Raw genomic sequence first — 20097 nt, 5'->3', positions numbered from 1 at the left:
ACATGCAGAAAATATGTGCAATCACTGTATAGTGAATGTGCCATAAAGTTGCTAAATTTTGCCTTTGGGCGTGTGAGATGTGCAAGCGGCTGACTGAGCCTCAATAACTTTATATCTTTGTTGGAGGAAGGTATTATCTCTCCGTTCTCCCCAAAATCTGTGTTCACTGCTCTTGGCTTCTTGCACTGCATGTGCTCTCCCTATTTTTATCTTATTTTTACTTCATTTATTTTTTATCCTTATTTCCATTACTGCTGACTTTCCAGAGCTGATCTTACATTGTAATAAACTTGATTGATTGATTCTTCTCGAACAAAGTAGAATGATTCATATGACATCTCATAGATTAATACAATAGCATGAATGCACATATACCTGTATGTTGTCTCATGAACTGAAATGACCATAAATAGAAGAGGACATGGTCTCATTTATGGGCTAAATAAAGGATAATCAAACTCTAATTTAGCAATTTTATAGAAGTGTCTGCCTTTGAAAGCTTATTTGTAGAATGGTGATGACTTGTGCAGTTAATACAGCTGTAGGAGAGACGTGTGTGTGTTTGGGGAGGATAAAAGAAAACAAATGAGCATTGTTGATTATTTCTGCCTTTTCATTAAAAATTAGCAAAAAGCAGTTGCAAAAAAATCCAATCTCTCTTTTCACTGGAATGAAAAGCAACCAGTGGAAGCAGTAATTAATAGAAGGCAGATTTATCCCTTAATATAATTTATACTGTTTATGTGGCCACCTGTCAATTTTTCTATCTGCTACAGTAATTTCACAGCATCTTTTGTATTAAGATTTGTACCTCTTTGTAATACTCCATCATTTTGTGAACCCAGGCTAAGATGAATCAAAATCCTTCAATCTTAACATAACAAGGGCATCACAAGAGAGTGCAAGCATCACAAGAGAGAGTGCTAGCAGTGCAGATAATTCAGACAAGGAGGCAATCCATTAATTGTTCTCACTGAAAGGGACTGGCTTTGACAAGCCAGTCAAAGAAAAGAGCCTCAGTAATACATAAGGGGCACCTTAAAGGAAAAAAAAACCCTAAGACAACACAATGTTTTATGTATATATATCTGGCTTTGGTTACAACCACAAAACCTATAACTGAACTCTTACTTTACCTTTGGATCCTTTCCCTGGTGTGGTTTCTACAGTAGTTCTGCTCCATATAAGCATTATCCCACCCGAGTCACCAGTGAGAACTTCTCCATTTCCCAAAAATGCTAAGCACTGAACAAATTTGGGCTTTTCATATTTCTGAAAAGGAACACCACAATGTGTTTGAAGTAGCAGCTCATGTGCAGGCAGACATACAAAAGTGAAAACATACAAAGCCCCTCATTCTCAAAACCTTTCCATTTTAACCTATGGGCTAGTCAACATATACAGCACTAACTGCTCTGAAACTGTGGGGGGATGTTGCCAGTTTCACAAGTGAGATTCATGGCTGCATGAAAATTGGTGCCTCCCAGGAGCGGCTACTAAAGATGTTGGCAGCACTTGTTTTTAGATAAAATGTTCCATAACAGTCAAACATACCTGCTGCATGCACAAAACAGTACCTCTTGTACAGGAAAGCAAGAAGTCCCTGTCTTCCTTTTTATTTGGAAAACTAGTTTAGGGGACCAGTTTGAGAAGAGAATTGTTGGAAGTACAGAGAAAGATGCTCAGTCCTCTCTCAGCTGGCTATTTTTGCCACTCAAAATCATCTCTTCCCTACTGCTTTTCTCCTTCAGGGTTTCAGCTACATGATTACTGACCACAAACACCCACCTTGTACACTGCAATGAAAGCAGCAGTTGGATGTGAGAGCGTGGATTTTGGAATTAAAAAATGGTTGGTGAGAAAGGGATAATTAACCAACTCCCCACATCATTTTTCCATTGAAGACTGTTTTCTCCAAAGGTGTTTTTCCTTACAAAAAGCAGCTGTTAGGGCTTTGTTATATGTGTATTTAGATATAATGCAGTGATAAAGCCTTATTGTTCATGGAAGACACCTCCATCAACACCTGATTGTCATGATGGCCCCAGAAGCAGTACTGGGGAAGAAGAGGGGGGTCAACAGTAAGGTACGGCTACTACCCTCATCCATAGATACATCGGGCTACATCACTATGGGAAACAACTGCTGAACTAGATGTGATCTAATACAGCTCTTCATGCTCCTCAGCCACTGCTGAAAAAACTCACATTCTCTCCAATTTCATAAATTTTAATAAAACTTTGAATTTTAAGTTTGTTACCCCAAATATCCCTTGCTTCCTTGCTAAAGAATTGCCATTCCAAGTCCAGAAAAATATATGAGATTTTCCTGATGTTATAATTGTGTCTTTATCTGTTGGATGGAATGCTACTGCAAGCACAACTTCATTAGTAGTCTGCGGAAAGAGAAAAGGGGAAATATTTATATTAATATTCTTTTTGTGTAGTTAAGCAGAGAATATGCTATAAACACACAAGCACACAATAGGATAGATAATATCAGTGCTAATAAATACATCTCCTAATGACAATGCATTTTGCCCACAAATTATTGTCCGGTCATCCATCTGTTGGCATATGCATGCCTATTACTACATGGAAAAAGCAACTGGGCAGTACTTGGAAGTATTACTATGACTGCAAAAGTATATATATATTTAGAACAACTATGATAATGAAAAATGCTGCAAAGTGTACTTTGAGTTTACAAGGCACTGACTAAACAATTCAGCTTGCATGCAACAGAATAATACATTCCAAAATGGACTGGTTCTAAGATCTAGCAGCATTTTACTACAATTTAATTGATGCAGTTTTGTGAATACACTTGTGCTATCATACACACTTAAGAAAACATTTGAGACAGTTGCAGCCAGTGGGCGCAGTGCTGGGGACTTAGGTTCAAATCCCCCACTGACATGAAACTCATTACAGGGTTGTAGTGAGGATAAAATGAAGAGGGGAAGAACAATGTACATCACTCAGAGCTTCATGGAAGAAGGGCGAGGACAATGTGCGTAACATACTGGTACAAGAGCTCATGTTAGGTTCTCATGTTCAACATCAAAGTTGAATTACAATATTGGTTACAATATTCAGAGACAGGGACTGTCTTTGAAGACTTGCCAGAACAGGTCCACAGTGTGCTGTTGCACATGTATCTTAAAGATCTTTATTGGCTTTTAAAGATCTTTATTGGCTTTTATTGGCCTTTCTGTGCACAGTTCAAGGCGCTGGTTTTGTTAAACCCCTAACTAGTTTGGGACCAGGATATCTGAGGGACTGCCTGATCCCACAGAGCACTGTCCATGCTTCAAGAGGTCTTGCTTCAGGTTCCTCATTTTTGAACTGGAGATACTGATCACTTGGGAATGGGCCTTTTCAATAGCGGTATCACAATTTTGGAACAGCCTTTTCCACGAGGCTTGCCTGGAGCAATCTTACTACGATTCTGGTGCCAGCTGAAAGATTTGTTAACTCTTAGTTAATGTTTTGCTTTTATGCTGAATTACCGCTGCTGTGATGTGGGTAATGCCAAAACAGTATTGTTTTAGCAACTGTTGAACTTTCATTGCTTTTTATGGAGAATTTGCTTTATTTTATTGCTGACTTTTCTATTAATGTTGTTACTGTTTTAATTTTACTTTATTCTAATATATTTGCTGCCATTTCCATTTAAGGTTTTCCGAATTGTTTATTCGATTTTTGTTAGCCATTTTAATGGACATTTTAAAGAAAGGCAGGGTACAAATTTTTAAATGCATATATGTTACTCTTTTGCACACCTTGACCTGTACTGCTATGTGTCCTTCACCTCAACAGAGAGAGACTGTGTGATGTGACCAACTAGGATCTGGAAGACCCAGATTTGAATCCTCACTCTGCCATGGAAGATCACTGGGTGTGACCTTGGGCCAGTCACACAATCTCAGTCTAACCTACCTCACAGGGCTGTTGTGAGTAAAAATGGAGGGCAGACGAATGGAGTAAACTGCTTTAGGTCCCCATTGGGGAGAAAGTTGGAATATAAACAAAGTAATACACACACTGAGCTGTGGCCTTGCTTTAAAGTGTGCCTTACATGTTTGTACTTTAGGAATTTTTTACCAAGCATAAGTCAGGTTCTAAAAATTCAATTAAAATAAAAGCAAAGTAAGGGAAATTGGAAAGTTATTCTTTTTACATTCAATGTGGAAAACAACAATTGGGGTGACCAAATCAATCAAGTACTGTTGCCTTATGAGTAGACTATTTGGCACCTGAAATTTTGAAATAGTGTTTCGATTTTTGCCTCTAAATTAAGGAGAAGCACATAACTTAGTACATGGCAATAAAAGAGGTTGCCTGTAATTGGATGCATTGGTTCAAAGCAAAATCCACACACAAAAACCATGCAATACATCATAGATCACTGGGGATATGTTCCTAGAAAACAGAGTGCTGTATGAAATCACGCTCTAAACAGCGGGACCACAAGTAACGTCTGACACAGGTTGGACACTAGTCAGCTTCCTCAAGTTTTGATGGGAAATGTAGGCATCCTGGTCTTGCAGCTTGACTCTCTGACTGCTGTCCAATGGACTTTTCAACTGTCACTTGTCCAACATTCTGCCAAGCTGCCTACATTTCCCATCAAAACTTGAGGGAAGCTGGGCAAGTGTCCCAACCTGTGTCAGGCGTCACTTGTGGTCCCGCTCTAAGAGGCAACTATGACACTCCAACTGGGATGTATTCACAGGTTCCCATCTGTATTGCGGCTTGTGCTGGGGTACGGTAGGGGACACTTTTCAAAGCTTTCAAGTTTCCTTGAACTCTTCCATTAGGCCTTAAGGTCATGGCCTAGGACATTCTTTTTGTTGTTGTTATTTAACATCAATCCAGATGACAAGTTCTGGGGAACTTGAAAGTTTGCACTCTGTTTTGTATTACTTTGGCTAATCCTAATTAGAAGATATTATGCTGCTTTTGTTTTGGGACATGGCACTAAACAGGCTTTCCAATGGTATTTTGTAAACATGCACATTTCTCAAGGGGGCTAGTACAGTGCAGAAGCAAAGACATTGATCTATGATTAGGATGCTCCTGATTCAAATTTTACCATTTCATCCTAGTTAAGATTCCCACATTAGGGCAAAAAATTAAACCTATTAGTAAATCACTTGCATTTGGGGTCGCTGCACATGCACAGAAGCCAAATGGGATTCCAGACTGATAATCATGGCATACCATATGAATGGGGGGGGGGGGGGAGCATGAACCTGGCAATTAGCCAAGTTTATGCTGTCACAAACAAATCTGGATTTCATGATAGAAACAATTTGGATTCAAAAGATTTAAGATGGATTTGCTGTCAAGACAAATCCTGCAATGTACCTTTATTTCAGCTACTTTTGATTTCTTCTGCCAATCCCAGACTGTCAGCATGTGCTCATTAGAATCATCAATCACACACAAATGCATACCTGAATCCTTTAAAAAGAAAAGCAACAAAGTTATTTTATATCATCTTTAAATGTAAAATAAAATACATCAGACAGAATAAAAATTGAGATGTGAAATGAAAGGTATATGAATCTTTTTCTATTCTTTGGATAGGATCATAATCTATGATACAGATGACACTCCACGGTGCAATATTTAACATTATATTTAATTATATTTAACATTATATTTAACAGACCAGGTGTAAGAGCAAGCTTAAGTTCATTTGCTTTCCCTCCCCAAACAGGCCTAATTTAAACAGGGAGTGCAAGAAAAACATTTCAGTGCAACACTGGATGCTCCCACTTTCAGATGTAAATTAAGCCCCTCAGTCATGATGCATGCAGCATTAGCACATCAGAAAGACACCTTTCTGAAGCCTAAAATCTGTGATGTGCAATTGCTGCATGTAAGATTGCTCCATTTAAATAAGACGCCAAATGCATAAGGTCTGGTAACATTTTGTGCCTTCCCAGCAGGACAACATAAAGAAGGACTTTTGGTGCTACACCTCTGAAGATGCCAGCCACAGCTGCTGGCGAAAACGTCAGGAACTACAATGCCAAGACCAAGGCAATCACAGCCCGGAAAACCCACAACAGCCATCGTTCTCTGGCCGTGAAAGCCTTCGACAATACAAGAACTTGAAACTTCAGTGCATCTATGCAAATAGGATATCTCTCACATTACTACATCTGGTTCACAATTGGTCTCTGTGTGGTGGTTGAAGGTGTGCCAGCCTGAGAGTCGCTCCAGCACCAGCCAAGTTATAACCAATGCACCCAGAACTACCATGGAAGCTCTAGTCTGATAGTAATGGAACTTTCTAAGCGTGCAGCTGAACACGCTGTGCTAGAAGAGGATGCATGCAGCAGGAGAGGTGGTAATGCTATTGTACTCCATGAGTACAATTGTATCACCTAGCTATTGAGTACTGTATTGTCTGCTGATCAAGATATGTGCCTGTTAGGGAGTTTCCATGCTGTTTCAGATAGATTTGTTTCAGATAGATTTTATCTCTGTGCTTGGCTTTATGCTTTAAAAAAAATGGCTAACATTCCCTATCATATGTTTTCCTGAATGTCCTGACGGTTGTTCATTATTGTACTTTGCTAAGTGAATGTCCCAGCTGTAGATTATATTCTATTTTCACTCAAACCGTTGTAATCTGCCTTGGATCTCAGTGAGAAAGGCAGACGATAAATAAATAATTACAATATTGGAAATACCTACTATTATCAGAATTAAATTCTCTCTCTCAATCACATTTCCTTTTCTCATTTATAAAAGGCTGTTATTCCATTATGTAATGGGAAGAAGTAGAGATAAAATTAAGTGTGCTTTTCTAAATTGTAAATAATATTAAAGTTATTATCTTGCTATAGAACTAAATGAAGATATAGGAAAATGTTATGATGTTATGGTAAAGTGGAAAAATTCAGACATGAGTTTCAAAGAGAATATGGTGAAACAGCAAAATGACATCCACAGCGTTAGACAGTGGTAAGCTCAAAACACCTAAAAATATGTTTCAGTCTTCAGATCATGTAAATAACCCCTGAAAGAAACATGGTTCTAGTCAGACAATATGCTCAGTGTTAGAAATGCTGGAATGTTTCATCACATCTGTAATGATTTTATTTTTTATAACCTTTGCATTTTGACCTTTAATTCATGTCCTCCTCATGTTACCTTAAACTTTTACCTCAGGAGAGTTCTAGTCACAACCAACACTCCTTTTTTTCTCTATACAAATAGAGCTTTCAGGTGTTTTCTACTTTACTCAGGCTTTTACCTCGAGAACATCTTCCTTTTCTTGTTTGTGTGACCTATATATTGCTTCCTCCCTGACTCCTTCAAAAGGTTTTTGCCACCATCAAAGGCTTTTTACCTTAGACCTCCTTTGTTTAACTGGCAGTATAGGAAGGTTATGTTATAGATGGTAGTGTGACAAAACAATCAGACTGTGAGTGTGGTTGTGAGGTAAAAAAGGGATTTTTTTTTCCTAAACAGAAGTAGAATTTATTTATAAGTACTTAAGAGTGAAAACTGCATAGTTTTGATAAGAGTATTGGTTTAAGAATAGTTAAGAATAGTGGTGGTTTCAAAAATAATTATATCTTCCTAAAGGCATATTCACAGACTCATCATCACACAGACTAATTTTCCATACAGATCTTAACTAACAAAATAAACTCTCATCTCATCCACACAGATATAGATGCACTCAGGCCTTTCCACACAGTTTGTCTGACCTTGATAGAATAATCTCTCTTAGATATATGCAGACTGACCCCACACACACACACACACACACGCACACGCACACGCACGCGCGCACCACACACACACACACGCACACACAGTTTGCCTGTTTTAGACAGAATAACCTCTTTCTGAGATATACAAAGATTGACTGAAACCTTTTCTGTCTGTACTAACTAAAAGCTGCAGTTAACTCTGCTCCCTGGGTTACAGCTACTGTTCAATCAAAGCAGACTTGACTCACTCATCCTTCTTTCCTCAGTGGCCTGTATTTAAACTAACAGTAACAAAGATTTTTAAAAACCTACATTTAACAAGCAGAAATAAAATCCAAACTATTTAGATGCAAAACATTGCAACATCAAAAGTCAATCTTCCTTCCTTTTGCTTAGATTTTTACCTACTGTTACCATACACCTAAGTACAATTGCAAAGCTTAAGGTGTAGGATTTACCTGCACTAGTACATTCACAAAATGCTAAAGCAGACCAAAAAAAGATCATTCAAATCAATTTAACTGGAGAAATGTGTGGGTATATTATTTGCTATTCTCCACATATTAACCTGACAAATGTAAGCAGAAGACGATTTAACTGCCACCACCACCAATTTATAGAAAAAATTTTTATACTACAAACACTACTCCAAATACTAGCTTACAGCCAATACTGAAGCAACAAGACAAAGGAGTTGCTATATAAAAACACAGATAGGGCTAGCTACTTCTGAAATGGGCAGAAATGCAAAGCAAGGGTTTTTATTGTTTCCTGTTCTCGGACAGCACTCAAGCCAAACATCTCCGAGAGAAAACTAATCCTTTGTTTCAGAACTTGCCAAGATTAGTCTTTCTGAACTTGAAACAAATCATTCAACATGTATTGAATGTTGAAACTAATATATAATTCTTTTCTCCTCCATTTGTGAAATATACAATTCATTTCTATTCTAGGCATCTGGTGCAGACTTCATGGTGCTCTTACATGTGCGGAACACTGCTGTTCTTCTATTTATTTGATGCAACAGAGATATTTATTCATAGAGAATCAAGATCTAAAAGAATAGACACACTTATTGCTATACTCAATACAGAATTGCTGGAGTAACTTTTTACAGGATCTGTCAGATCAAGAGTTATATCCTGGACCCAGATGATTGTGAGCAGAATGGACCTTTGCTCCTTCCTCCTAGTTTCATTCTTCAGTGCACACCTCCCCCCCCCCCCCAAAAAAGGCACAGAGTCAGGGAAGAGGGAATACTCAGTGATGCTGCAGAATGAGGAACTGGTTGAATATGTGCCCTTCTGCCCATGTGAAAATACAGTCCTGCTTGCACAAGGAAGAGTATGTTTAGAAAGGAATGCCACAACTGCTAAGCTACCATGGCTGTAGCAATCCATTATGCCCAGTTTCGAGCCAGGATACTATGCCTGTGGCAGATGGGTACCACCAAAGAAAGATAAGGTGGAGTTCTGTTTGACCAAAGCTGTTATGGGCTGGAGTAATATTCACTAACAACCTCAAAAAATTAAGATGCAGAAGTTAGCTGTGAGAAATCCTAAAAGCAGTCAGGCTCCGAGCACAGGAGCACAGATCTCTGTACACAGTGTGGTAAATACACCACTGGATGCTGCTGCAAACAGCTGGGCATAACCTATTTTGTAAACCTTCACAACTGCTTACATTTGCTATAACCTTACAGATATAATACAAAATACCAATATTTTGTTGCTTAAATCACCAAAAATGCATAATAACTTAAAGTCCAGGTTTTTTTTTTAAAAAGCAGTTTCTCCTTACCGCCTTTGAAAAATCCAGACATCCCACTCCTCGCTCGAAAGTTCCAAGGCCAATCACTTGCAGGCTCACCAGGCTCACCGAATCCCACACTCTAACATGGGGATGTAAAAGCTAAGGAAAAGCAATTTGATATGAAAAGTTACTGAACTACCAGGATTGCTGCATGCAGGATTTATCTTGTGCTAAGCAGATAATGACTTTAATTGATTTGGAAAACTTCTAGTTTACTTCCGTAATGTAAATAATTGACTGAGGTGAAGTAAAGAACAACTTTAAAGTGGTTTTATTCTGAGGATTTTCCTCTCTGCAATTTGTTTTAACTTTGAGGGTTATAACATGGGATTTATTTATTTTTAAATGAAAAGAGATGAATTTGATCAGCATTGAATCAGAATCAAATTCTGGCATAAGAATCTCCCTTATGACAATTTTGTTTCTGGCTTAGTGCAGAGAAATGCTGTTAAACTGCATTCCAGGGAACCATGTGGCTCCTTGGATATTTGTTAGGAGCTCCTCAATGAAAATATCAGTAATAGCAAGCCGTATCTCATAAAAAGATAGGTTGCCCACCTCTGGCCAACCCCCCCCCCCCATCTGCAGAGAGAGACTGCCTGACATCTGTCATGCATTGGGCATTCCTGGCAGACATTCAGAGGCTCCCTCAGTAGACAAAATGTTCTGGAAAGGGCTCCCCTGAAGGTAAATAGTTCATAAACGCCTGATGTTGCCTCTCCATGGCATGATTCCAGTGGAACTGTATTCAGGCTAAAGCTAGTTTAATTTCAAATAGTACAGCACAGATATAATAAAACAGGGATAAACTACATAAAAAGGCCATGGCAATGGAAGCAAGAGCTATTTCAATGAATCTCCAATGGCCAATCAGAAGCTATGCTTAGCAAAAGTCCCACCTGGCCCCAACCACTTTCTATAAACACTTGGTAGGCAGCAGGAGAGGTGTTGGCAGGTGCAATGGTGCCCACAGGCACCACACTGGAGACCCCTGGGCTAGGAAATAAGATTATTTTTTCCTTTTCCTCAAAGCATAAAAGCACATGAGTGGCCACAGTTCCACTAAGTTATTTTTCCTGAGTGGGGGGAGGAAAGCCTGCTTAAAATAAACTTTAAAAACCCATGGCCTTCAACAGTCATTGTGGAAAATATGCAAAGCAAACTATAAGATAATAAGATATGTGAATGCTCTTGAATTAGGAACAGGAGGCGGGGAGGGTGAGTTAAAAGTCGAATGAATGAATGAATGAATGAATGAATGAATGAATGATAAGTTTGGAAAGGGAAATTCGTCAACGCTTCCCAATCTTCAGATACAGCAATGAGCTACTGAGACAGTTATCAACTTACTCTTCCATCTTTATCCACTCCTGCCAGTTGTCCAGTAGCAATTCTGATTTTGTCGGGATGAACAGCAAGGCTAAAGAAATAATGCCAAAACATTGATATATTCACTGGGAACTATGGTCATAGTAATAGCTTGCTAGTAGAAATTTTCTTCACCAAACTGCCCATTTCAAAATGTGAAGAGGAGTACCATAGATAATGATACACCTCTGCTGGACTTTTAGCAGACAGTTTTGTAGTGAAGCAGAGAATTTGCATGGCTCAATGTAGCCTGCAAATTTCAGCTGCAAACAGCCACAGCCTAAGCAATTTACAAAACTTTTTAAAAGACCCAAACAGCTATACAGAGAATACCATTCTCTTATATAGACCTTAAAGCAAAATGCTGCATGAAAAATACTGGAGATCTGATATAACCACATCCAACCTTCTGTTGGAACAAGTAAAATGTTGTAGACAAAGCAAGCTTCTTTGTACAAAGATGATATTCATTTACTAATTTTTGGGATAATAATTAAATACCATCAGAAACATTTCATGTATGTAAAATTTCCTAAGATACTTTACATAAACTAAGCTTTAATCCTCTTAAAATCATAAATGATAGGGAAGGCAGGCATACATTCTAAATGTGGAAGGAACAATGCGTGCATATCTTACATCTGTTTGCACTTCTGAGATACTACTGTCCATATGGCAATCTTTACATATCAGTGCTTGCCTATACTTAGTGCTGCACTAATTTAATTTGCAACTCGTAGAACATGTTGATATCTACTTCCAAGGATTTTCTGAAATGGAACACTAATTGGCCAGATCCTCCAGTTCAAATTAGAAGAAGACATGTACGAAACCTGGTAGATAGACATTTGGTTCCACACTGAATTTTTTTTTTTTATCATGCTGGGAAAAAATGCATGCACATATGTGATGCCACAGTCCTGCCAGAATCAGCAAAGTAACTAATTTGCAGCAGCAAATCCTTCACGACAGTGATTTTGGATACCTGCATGAAACATCTGTTCTCTTTCCATCCACCCTGCTCAGAGACATGTTGCTTTAATCCAGATTCACAACGGTCTTCATTAACATTCTTGGCATATTACTGTAATTTGCGAGTATTTGGTACAAAATCGTATCTTAACAAAATTACATACAAACAGGCATTATTGAAGCAGAGACTAACCATTTGACACAATCACTATGTCCCGTGTAGTGCCGTTGAGTCCACTCTTCATAGTTGAACAGTACTACAATAGATGCTATGAAATACACTATTTCTCCAGTAGGCAGGAGGTAAACATTGGCTCGACAATCCCTTCCACGATAACCGTATCTTTTTTTTTAAAGTGAAAAAGTCAAGGATTTTAAAATCTAAGCTCGTACTATGAAGATGAAAACATCTCTCATAAGTGCCTTCTAACTTTACGTACTGTGAATAGACTTCTGAACAATAAAGACGGTTTTCCTTTTCATCACTTTTTAGTTAAGCATTACATATGTGAAAGTATAGGAAACAAACTTACTGCAAGGTGTGCACCCATGACTATGAGCAAGCTTCTGGAGACTATACCAAAGGATGAAGTATAAAATAAGTGTTAGTTTGTAAACTCAAAATATGAAGTTTTCATTAGGTAATAATAGAAGTCACAGCACTACCTTAACCTATTTCACAGCCACTGAATTGCATCAGACAGCAGGCCTTCCCATTGCTGCATTCCTGAGAGGAATTGTATCAGTTCCATTTGGCCTTTTAAAACAAGTGCGTGAAAATTCCAAAAGCTCCCTGCAAGGCAGCAAGATATACTAAGCAGATCCAGAATACTGGAAATATCTTTAAGCATCTGAATAAGAAAAGTAACTCTTAGCTAGGGACTTACTTCAGAATTCCTGCACAACAGAAACAAGCACAGAAGTAGGAAAGTAGTCCAGGGCAGTCTAACCATGGTTAGAACACGAATGTGTTGTGGGTTAGCACATTCCTCCCTGCTCCCCTTAGACATGTCTACCATCCCTTCCTTTTTTTGTTTAGCTGCATATACACAGGTGTTCTTGGTAGTCATGGTTTGGTCATTTCCAACCATGGTGAGAAAGGGGTTTTATGTGCACAAGGGAGAAGAGAGTACCGGGTCAATGGGCTGCTCTTGGTCTCTTAGCCATGGTAGCATTTGCACAGGCTTCCATTACTGCTGTTTTCACTGTGCAGGAATAACACGGGATCAAGTCGCAATGGAAAAATCGCTTTCCTCTTCTAAAATCTGATCAGGCTATTAGGCAGGGTTATGAATATATCAAGTAAGAATGGGGAAGGTATAGGAACTTTTACTTTAATATTACAATTTATTTTAAAGCATTTTTGGACAAAGCTTTAAAAAATGTTGTCAAATAAGCAGCATAACAAACAAGAGGATGCTAATAAGATATACTTTGGTGTCCAGCTACCTTTAAGCCTCATATGAAATCTTTCCATATGAATGTTACATTGTCTTCCACAAAGGAAAAAAAAAGGGTGATTCTAAGAGCTAAAAACTGAGTTTGTTTTATAGTTGTGCTGCTGTTTTTTTCTAATCAGCTGACAAGTCCACAATGAGTGTTGATCACCGCTACTCCAAAGACAGTCCATAAGACAGACCAGAAAGGATACCTTTATTAAGAAAAACAATGTTGAGAATTCAATTAACATTGTTATAAAGAGTAGAATCGCTTTGCTGGATCAGGCTAAAATCTATACTGTCCAGCATTCTATTTGAAACAGCTGCCAGCCAGATGTTATTGTGTTTGATTTAATATTCACATTGGAAGTTTTCTTCAAGGGTTGCTGAGTATGATGGCAGAAGTCCATCTACGGTCAAGAGATACTTCACTCCTTCCAAGCCTTACTCAAATACTCTACATGGCCTACTCTGATTAAAAAAAAAAATATTATCCTGACCTTTCTCCAAGGCTTATGTATGGTTCAGTCCACCTCCATTTGATCCTCACAACCATCCAGTGAGATGGATTAGGGTGAAATATGTGACCAGTGCAAGATCATTCCATGAGCACTGCAAACTGGGGATTTAAACCAGGCTGGGTTTCCCTGGTCTTAGTTTGACACTCCCCTGGTGGAACAGGACAGACCAGGGCATTTCCTCTCATAATATTCACAAATTAAAGGAACTGTATAGGAAGAAACAGTCTTCATTTTGCAATGCTCTTAATGATAGGACATTTTGGAGATCATTAATTCATAGGGTCGCCATAAGTTGAACTTGACTTGATGTCACATGATACGCACAACTTTGTGCAACAGTTTGGTGAATATATACCCCTGAAATAAACTTCAGAGAACTGTGCCAAACTCTGCAGCTTGGCATAGAAGAAATTACCATGTACAGCAAAACACAAGTGGTCATTGCATGAAAACCTAGAGCCCATTATTTAGTGAATATAAAAGAGATTTCCCAAGATTCAGAGCTCTGTTTTTAATTTGTAATTATTAAAATAAGTAAACTTCACAGTCATAAGGGAAACCAGGAAACGAGAAGGAACAAACAAAAAAAAAGCACACAAGTATTTTTGCTGAGTTTTGAGATAAGGATACACCCACTCCAGTTTTAATTTCTCAGAAGGCAGCTCTGTCTTAATTTCATAATATTTGTCCACATCTGAAGGAAGAAACATTGTGATTGGTCGTCCTCGCATGAACATCTTGATGTATTCTCCCTCTGTCAAAATGAAAATGTGTCCTTGAGTGAATTTGTTTTACAAATAGAAGTATAATGGGCTTTGCAAAGAATTAAATGTTTAGCATAAACTCTGTTTTAAACTAAGATTGCAGAAGATCTGACTTTCAAAATGAAAACACTCAATTTGTTCATAGATGTAACTAATAGTGAAGTATAGTCCTGTGTGACCAAATCCGGACATTTACAACAGTTGTAACCCAATAAATATGAAGAAAAACCTGTTTAAGCCCCCATCAAGATTAAGGATAAGAAAAAGTAAACATGAACATGGAGGCAAGAGCAGTGCTTAATTCAGGGAAAAGACAGATTATGATCACAACAGTTCTGCACTGGTATCTTATCACAAGAAAAAAAATCTTCTCATTGAATGCTGTGATCTGCATATCCCATTTAGATCTCCATAATGGTCTATCATCCAAAAGAACAGGCAGGTGACCAGTGAGGCTGAAGCATCTTCCAAATGTATACTGAAAAACTGCATCTCATGCTCTAACACCCTGCTTTCCCACCTTTTCAATATGGTGACCTACAAGTCCAAATTTACTTGGTACAGTGACCCACTTTAAAGATACAAACCATGCAACAATCTATAAAACCTGGGACCTATTTTCATAGGCTTCATGACCCACTTTTGGGTCAGGACCCACAGGTTGGGAAACTGCTATAATAAAGAGCTGCATGCACAAAGTATACTGTATCCCACATACAACAGCTTATGGGATACTTTGTTTCCATCTAGTCCTCCATGCTGCTTGCTCACGTGGAGCAAAGTACCATCAATATGCTAGCTCTCAGCACTCCTACCCATCTAAATCTAAGAAAGTGGCGGAAATAACAACAGAGTCTGTAGTGGGTGAACAAATGGTAAATGGAAATGTCACCAGCAAAAGATGGAAATGCTGTGAAGCTGGAAGTAAAGCTGATATGAAAATAAGTCTCATCCTGTCCTGAACAGAGTTACAGAGTCACTTTCACAACTTGTTTCACCATCTCTGGATAACCAGGTTGCAGAGGTACCTGTTTGGACTGGCTCACCAGTGGTGGCTGCTTCTGGAGAAAGCTGATATGGTCTCTGTCATACATGCTTTGATAATATCCAAAGTAGACCACTCTAACACGTTCTAGATGAGCTTGCCTTTAAAATACGACTTTTAGAATTAAAAGTCTTGATTGTGACTGATGTGCAATTCATATATAAAGTCAGCACTGTTCTAGGTGTACTGGCTGCTAATTTATTTCTAGGTCTAACTTAAAGACTTCAACAGCTTGGAAGGAATACATCCACATATCAACCTGCCCAAACTGGAGTATCGAGGTGGCCTTATATCAGACCTGAGTTTAGGTTGCTGGTTACTCAAGTGAAGGTTTTTTCTGCAGCTGCCCTCAAGTTATGAAAACCCACATAGGAGGGTTGATTAGTACCATCTTTTCAAGACTTCCAGCACAATCATATGACATCATTAACCAGCAGGCCACTGAATGATTTGATGAGAATGATGACCATTATGGTTCCCAAAGATAGTTCCCAAATTGTGTTATTTTATGCTTTTGGATATGGTTCTATGGATGTGGTTTTAATTTTTGACTGTGGATTATTAAAGGTATTTGTTGCTTCAGTGAGGGAGAAATAAATAAACGTGGCACAAAATCCAAAGGCAATAAAAAGGGAAAAGGTTTTGAGGTATGGTATGAGTACTCACTGATGGACAAGGAAAGAAAGTTTCAAAAGAAACACACAATTTGGCATACAGAATGCAGAAAAGAGCCTCACACATGGATCCAGCCCCACAGTCTGCAGGACAAATGCTTATAAGCTGCTCACTTTTAATAAACATGATTTTTATGCTTTTAGATCAGGAGATCTACATTTCATGGTTAAAGGAACTGAACTTCTATTACAGCCAATAGCTCCCAACACACATTACATCTAAATTGTTCCAGGCAAGTAATGCGCTGCTCCAAAGAGAGCTCAGTGGCGTCATCAGAGACAAACAAAGGGTTTCAAAGTGGTGCCTGTGGAGGTTTGGGTTATAAATAGCATCTTCAAACCCACCAAGTATCTCTTATACTTCCTCATCCCAAAGAAACACAGTCAGAAAAGAATAGCAGCATTGTTTTCTTCTGGTACACTATGCAAACTGGAGAGCTCACTATGCAGACATTTTGATTGAAATGCCTGGAAAAGTATTCAAAGTTGTTATGAGTGGAAAAGAGATTCAAAAGCATATCATTGCTTCTCTTTTTGAAATTCAACACTGAAATTTCCTCTTAGGTATACAAGCCTGAAGGCAATTAGAACATTAATGCAAAACCTGTTTGGAAAGTGTACAGAGAATGGGAGCATATCAACAAAGCATTTTCAAACAGAAGATGCTTGCCCAGGGTCAAATTCCTGTAAATACAAGCTAAGAGAAACAGCAGCTTAACTCCCTTTTAATTTATATTAGCTTAATTACTGTGTTCCAGTACATCAAACTGAACTGCACTGGTTCCCTCCCAAACTGTGTAAAGTTTTTTAAGGATACAGTGAGATGAGGTACTGTATTTCATATTTATCTCAAATATGCTTCCTGCGTTTTTCAGAAACTTGTAAGAAAAAAGCAGACCATTTATTAAAGCAAGTTAAAAAAGAGTGTTCCGTTTTGAAACCAAGACCCCCTAAGTGTGGGATTGGTCTAACTCAGAGCCATTTATTTGGCAGATTCACTTTGGGGAAGTAACATGCACAATTCAAGAAGTGAATCTGTTTGCTTAGATACAGGTGGGGTCATTTTCCGCTGCTTTTCTATATGCACTTACAGGCAAACAGAACTACAGCAGAACAACATGAGAATTTGGAACATGGTGTGTGTCAACTGCTGGAGCTCTGTTACTGTTTCAGATCAATCGCCACAGAAATTCTAAAATAACAGAAAAAATGCTTCTAGAATTTCTTCATTTGCCTCAAGGGGAAAAATATCTTCAATGCACACATAACAACATGAACTCTGTACAAAGTAATTTAAAACAGAATCGGCCTTAAGAAGGGGGTGGTCCTAGTAACAGCATGAATTCCTATCAGGTACTTAAACAGATAATCCTCTATCTCATTACCATCCTTACTGCTAAAGGAAGCAATGTGCAGAGACCTGCTGCCCCTTGCAGTGAAGCATGAAATCTGCACTTCACATGCAGTCACGTTAAAAGAAAAGACCTTAAAATAGATGCTGGCTCATAGTTACATCCTTGATGTAAAGCCAAACACGGCAGAAAATTTATTAAACCATTAGAACAGATTCTAAAAGTCATGGCATGTTCTTCATGTTAGTTCTGGCAAAGGATTTCAAGGATTTCATATTTTTGGGTTTTTTAAATGCACACATAACTGGTATAGATGCGGAGGAGTTAGCCGTGTTAGTCTGTGGTAGCAAAATCAAAAAGAGTCCAGTAGCACCTTTAAGACTAACCAATTTTATTGTAGCATAAGCTTTCGAGAATCAAGTTCTCTTCGTCAGATGCCTGATACAGAGACTGGTCAAATACAGAAGAGCAGGAGAGAGAAGAGGCAATTAGGGGGGGAGGGGGAGGGAGCAATCAAAACATTCCTTTGCTAGTATATGTAAACATCTCCTTTTAGTGTGTGTATCAGTTGGTTTCAAATGAGTTTGCCCTGTTAGTTTGTAGAAGCCAAACAGCTAGACCATCCAATTCCAATGCAGTATGGGCCTTCGATAACCCCCAACCTTAAACGACTTCTCACTCACAACCATGAATCGGCGAGCAGAGTCACCAGCACAGGTACCAGGCCCTGCAACAGACCCAGATGCCAGCTCTGCCCCTATATCTATCCAGGGAATACAATTACAGGACCCAATGGCATCAACTACACTGTCTCTGGCTCTTACAGCTGCTCATCCTCCAATCTGATATATGCCCTCGTGCCAACAATGTCCTTCTGCTCTGTACATTGGACAAACCAGCCAACCTCTACGCAAAAGAATAAATGGACACAAATCTGACATTAGAAATGGAAACGTCCAGAAACCAGTGGGAGAACACTTCAATCTACCAGGACATTCCATCAAAGACTTAAAGGTCACTGTAGTTCAACAGAAACCTTTCAAAAACAAAATCCAACAGGAGGCTGCTGAACTGGAATTCATATGCAAATTTGACTCTGTCAAGCTGGGACTGAATAGGGACTATGAATGGTTATGACATTACCACAGGTAACAGATTTCCTTTACAGAGGTGGGGTCTGGGGGAGGAACCACAGATCTCTTTGTCAGATGCATCTGGCAGGGAGAGCTGTGGTTATCGAAGGCCCATACTGCATTGGAATTGGATGGTCTAGCTGTTTGGCTTCTACAAACTAACAGGGCAAACTCCTTTCAAGCCAACTGATACACACACTAAAAGGAGATGTTTACATATACTAGCAAAGGAATGTTTTGATTGCTCCCTCCCCCTCCCCCCCAATTGCCTCTTCTCTCTCCTGCTCTTCTGTATTTGACCAGTCTCTGTATCAGGCATCTGACAAAGAGAACTTGATTCTCGAAAGCTTATGCTACAATAACTGGTATAGTTGTTGCAAGAACAGAATCAAAGAGAAAGGTGAAGAAAATTTTGTCCCTCAAGTGTTTCCAGTATTCTGGACTTAGCTAAGGCAAAAATATCAAGAAAGAACCGATTTCTACAATTCCACTCTGCTATGTGCAGTTGTGTTACAACTGTTATCTTTTGGCAAGAAAGGATAATTTCAGGAAGTTGATAAAAGCTTTCATGCAAGGCAAACATTATTTGAGATTTATTTTAAAAACTCTTTCCCTGGAATAAAAGCATTTTTTTTGCGTTGCTTATCCATACACCCAACCAAGCGAGCATCTGTGCAATCTAAAAATGCAAAGAAATTCATCAGAAATTACATCTGTGTGTTCCAGGGGGGAAAAAAAGGGTGTGGGGGGGGATAAAGGACACGTTTTTGTGTGTGTTGGAGGAGAATGAATTTGTAATTTTGGAAATTACACTTTCTGAATGTTTTGCATTCTGAGATGTAATATAACTACCATTCAAACTCAGAGCTGGGGCATGCGGTTGTGTTTCTTTGGCTCCTGTAATTTTGAAGGGATTGGATGGCACTGAATGGGGGGTGGGTCTCTGAGTATCACCGTAACAGAAACGTGTCAACAATGCATTTCAAAGAAGTGTCTCATTTTATTTCAAATTGGGAGATATATGAACATCATTTCAAAATTCAGAGCCTAACTAAACGTAAGAATAATGCTGTTATGGTGGTGAACAGACAACAAATATAGCAGTATCATTAAAAACAATAAACAAAGCAGCATAAGAGCAAAACAGCCATCAGCAAGAGTGCCATCAGAAGCTTTTTATCACATCTAATTCATATTATTCTTATTTTGAATTTTCTATTTATTCAAGCAAAAACATGGGATCAAAATAGAGTTGCCAACTCTGAGATAGGAAATT

General features: G+C 38.6%; 1 protein-coding gene across 7 annotated transcripts in view; it reads right to left on the bottom strand.

The window, feature by feature from the left end:
* Positions 1–20097, bottom strand: part of EML4 (EMAP like 4) — a 206113-nt gene that overhangs the window by 30141 nt on the left and 155875 nt on the right. For all 7 annotated transcript variants that reach the window (XM_054982940.1, XM_054982905.1, XM_054982923.1 and 4 more), the window contains 7 exons: positions 14484–14607; positions 12087–12236; positions 10904–10973; positions 9542–9652; positions 5373–5468; positions 2261–2395; positions 1137–1272 (listed from right to left, as the gene is read on the bottom strand). In XM_054982940.1, coding sequence (XP_054838915.1) covers positions 1137–1272; positions 2261–2395; positions 5373–5468; positions 9542–9652; positions 10904–10973; positions 12087–12236; positions 14484–14607 — 822 coding nt within the window. The remainder of the gene's footprint in view (positions 1–1136; positions 1273–2260; positions 2396–5372; positions 5469–9541; positions 9653–10903; positions 10974–12086; positions 12237–14483; positions 14608–20097) is intronic.

The sequence above is a fragment of the Eublepharis macularius genome, chromosome 1, assembly GCF_028583425.1.
Source record: "Eublepharis macularius isolate TG4126 chromosome 1, MPM_Emac_v1.0, whole genome shotgun sequence".
Classification (NCBI taxonomy): Eukaryota; Metazoa; Chordata; class Lepidosauria; order Squamata; family Eublepharidae; genus Eublepharis; species Eublepharis macularius.
This window is presented reverse-complemented; position numbering and strand designations above follow the sequence as displayed.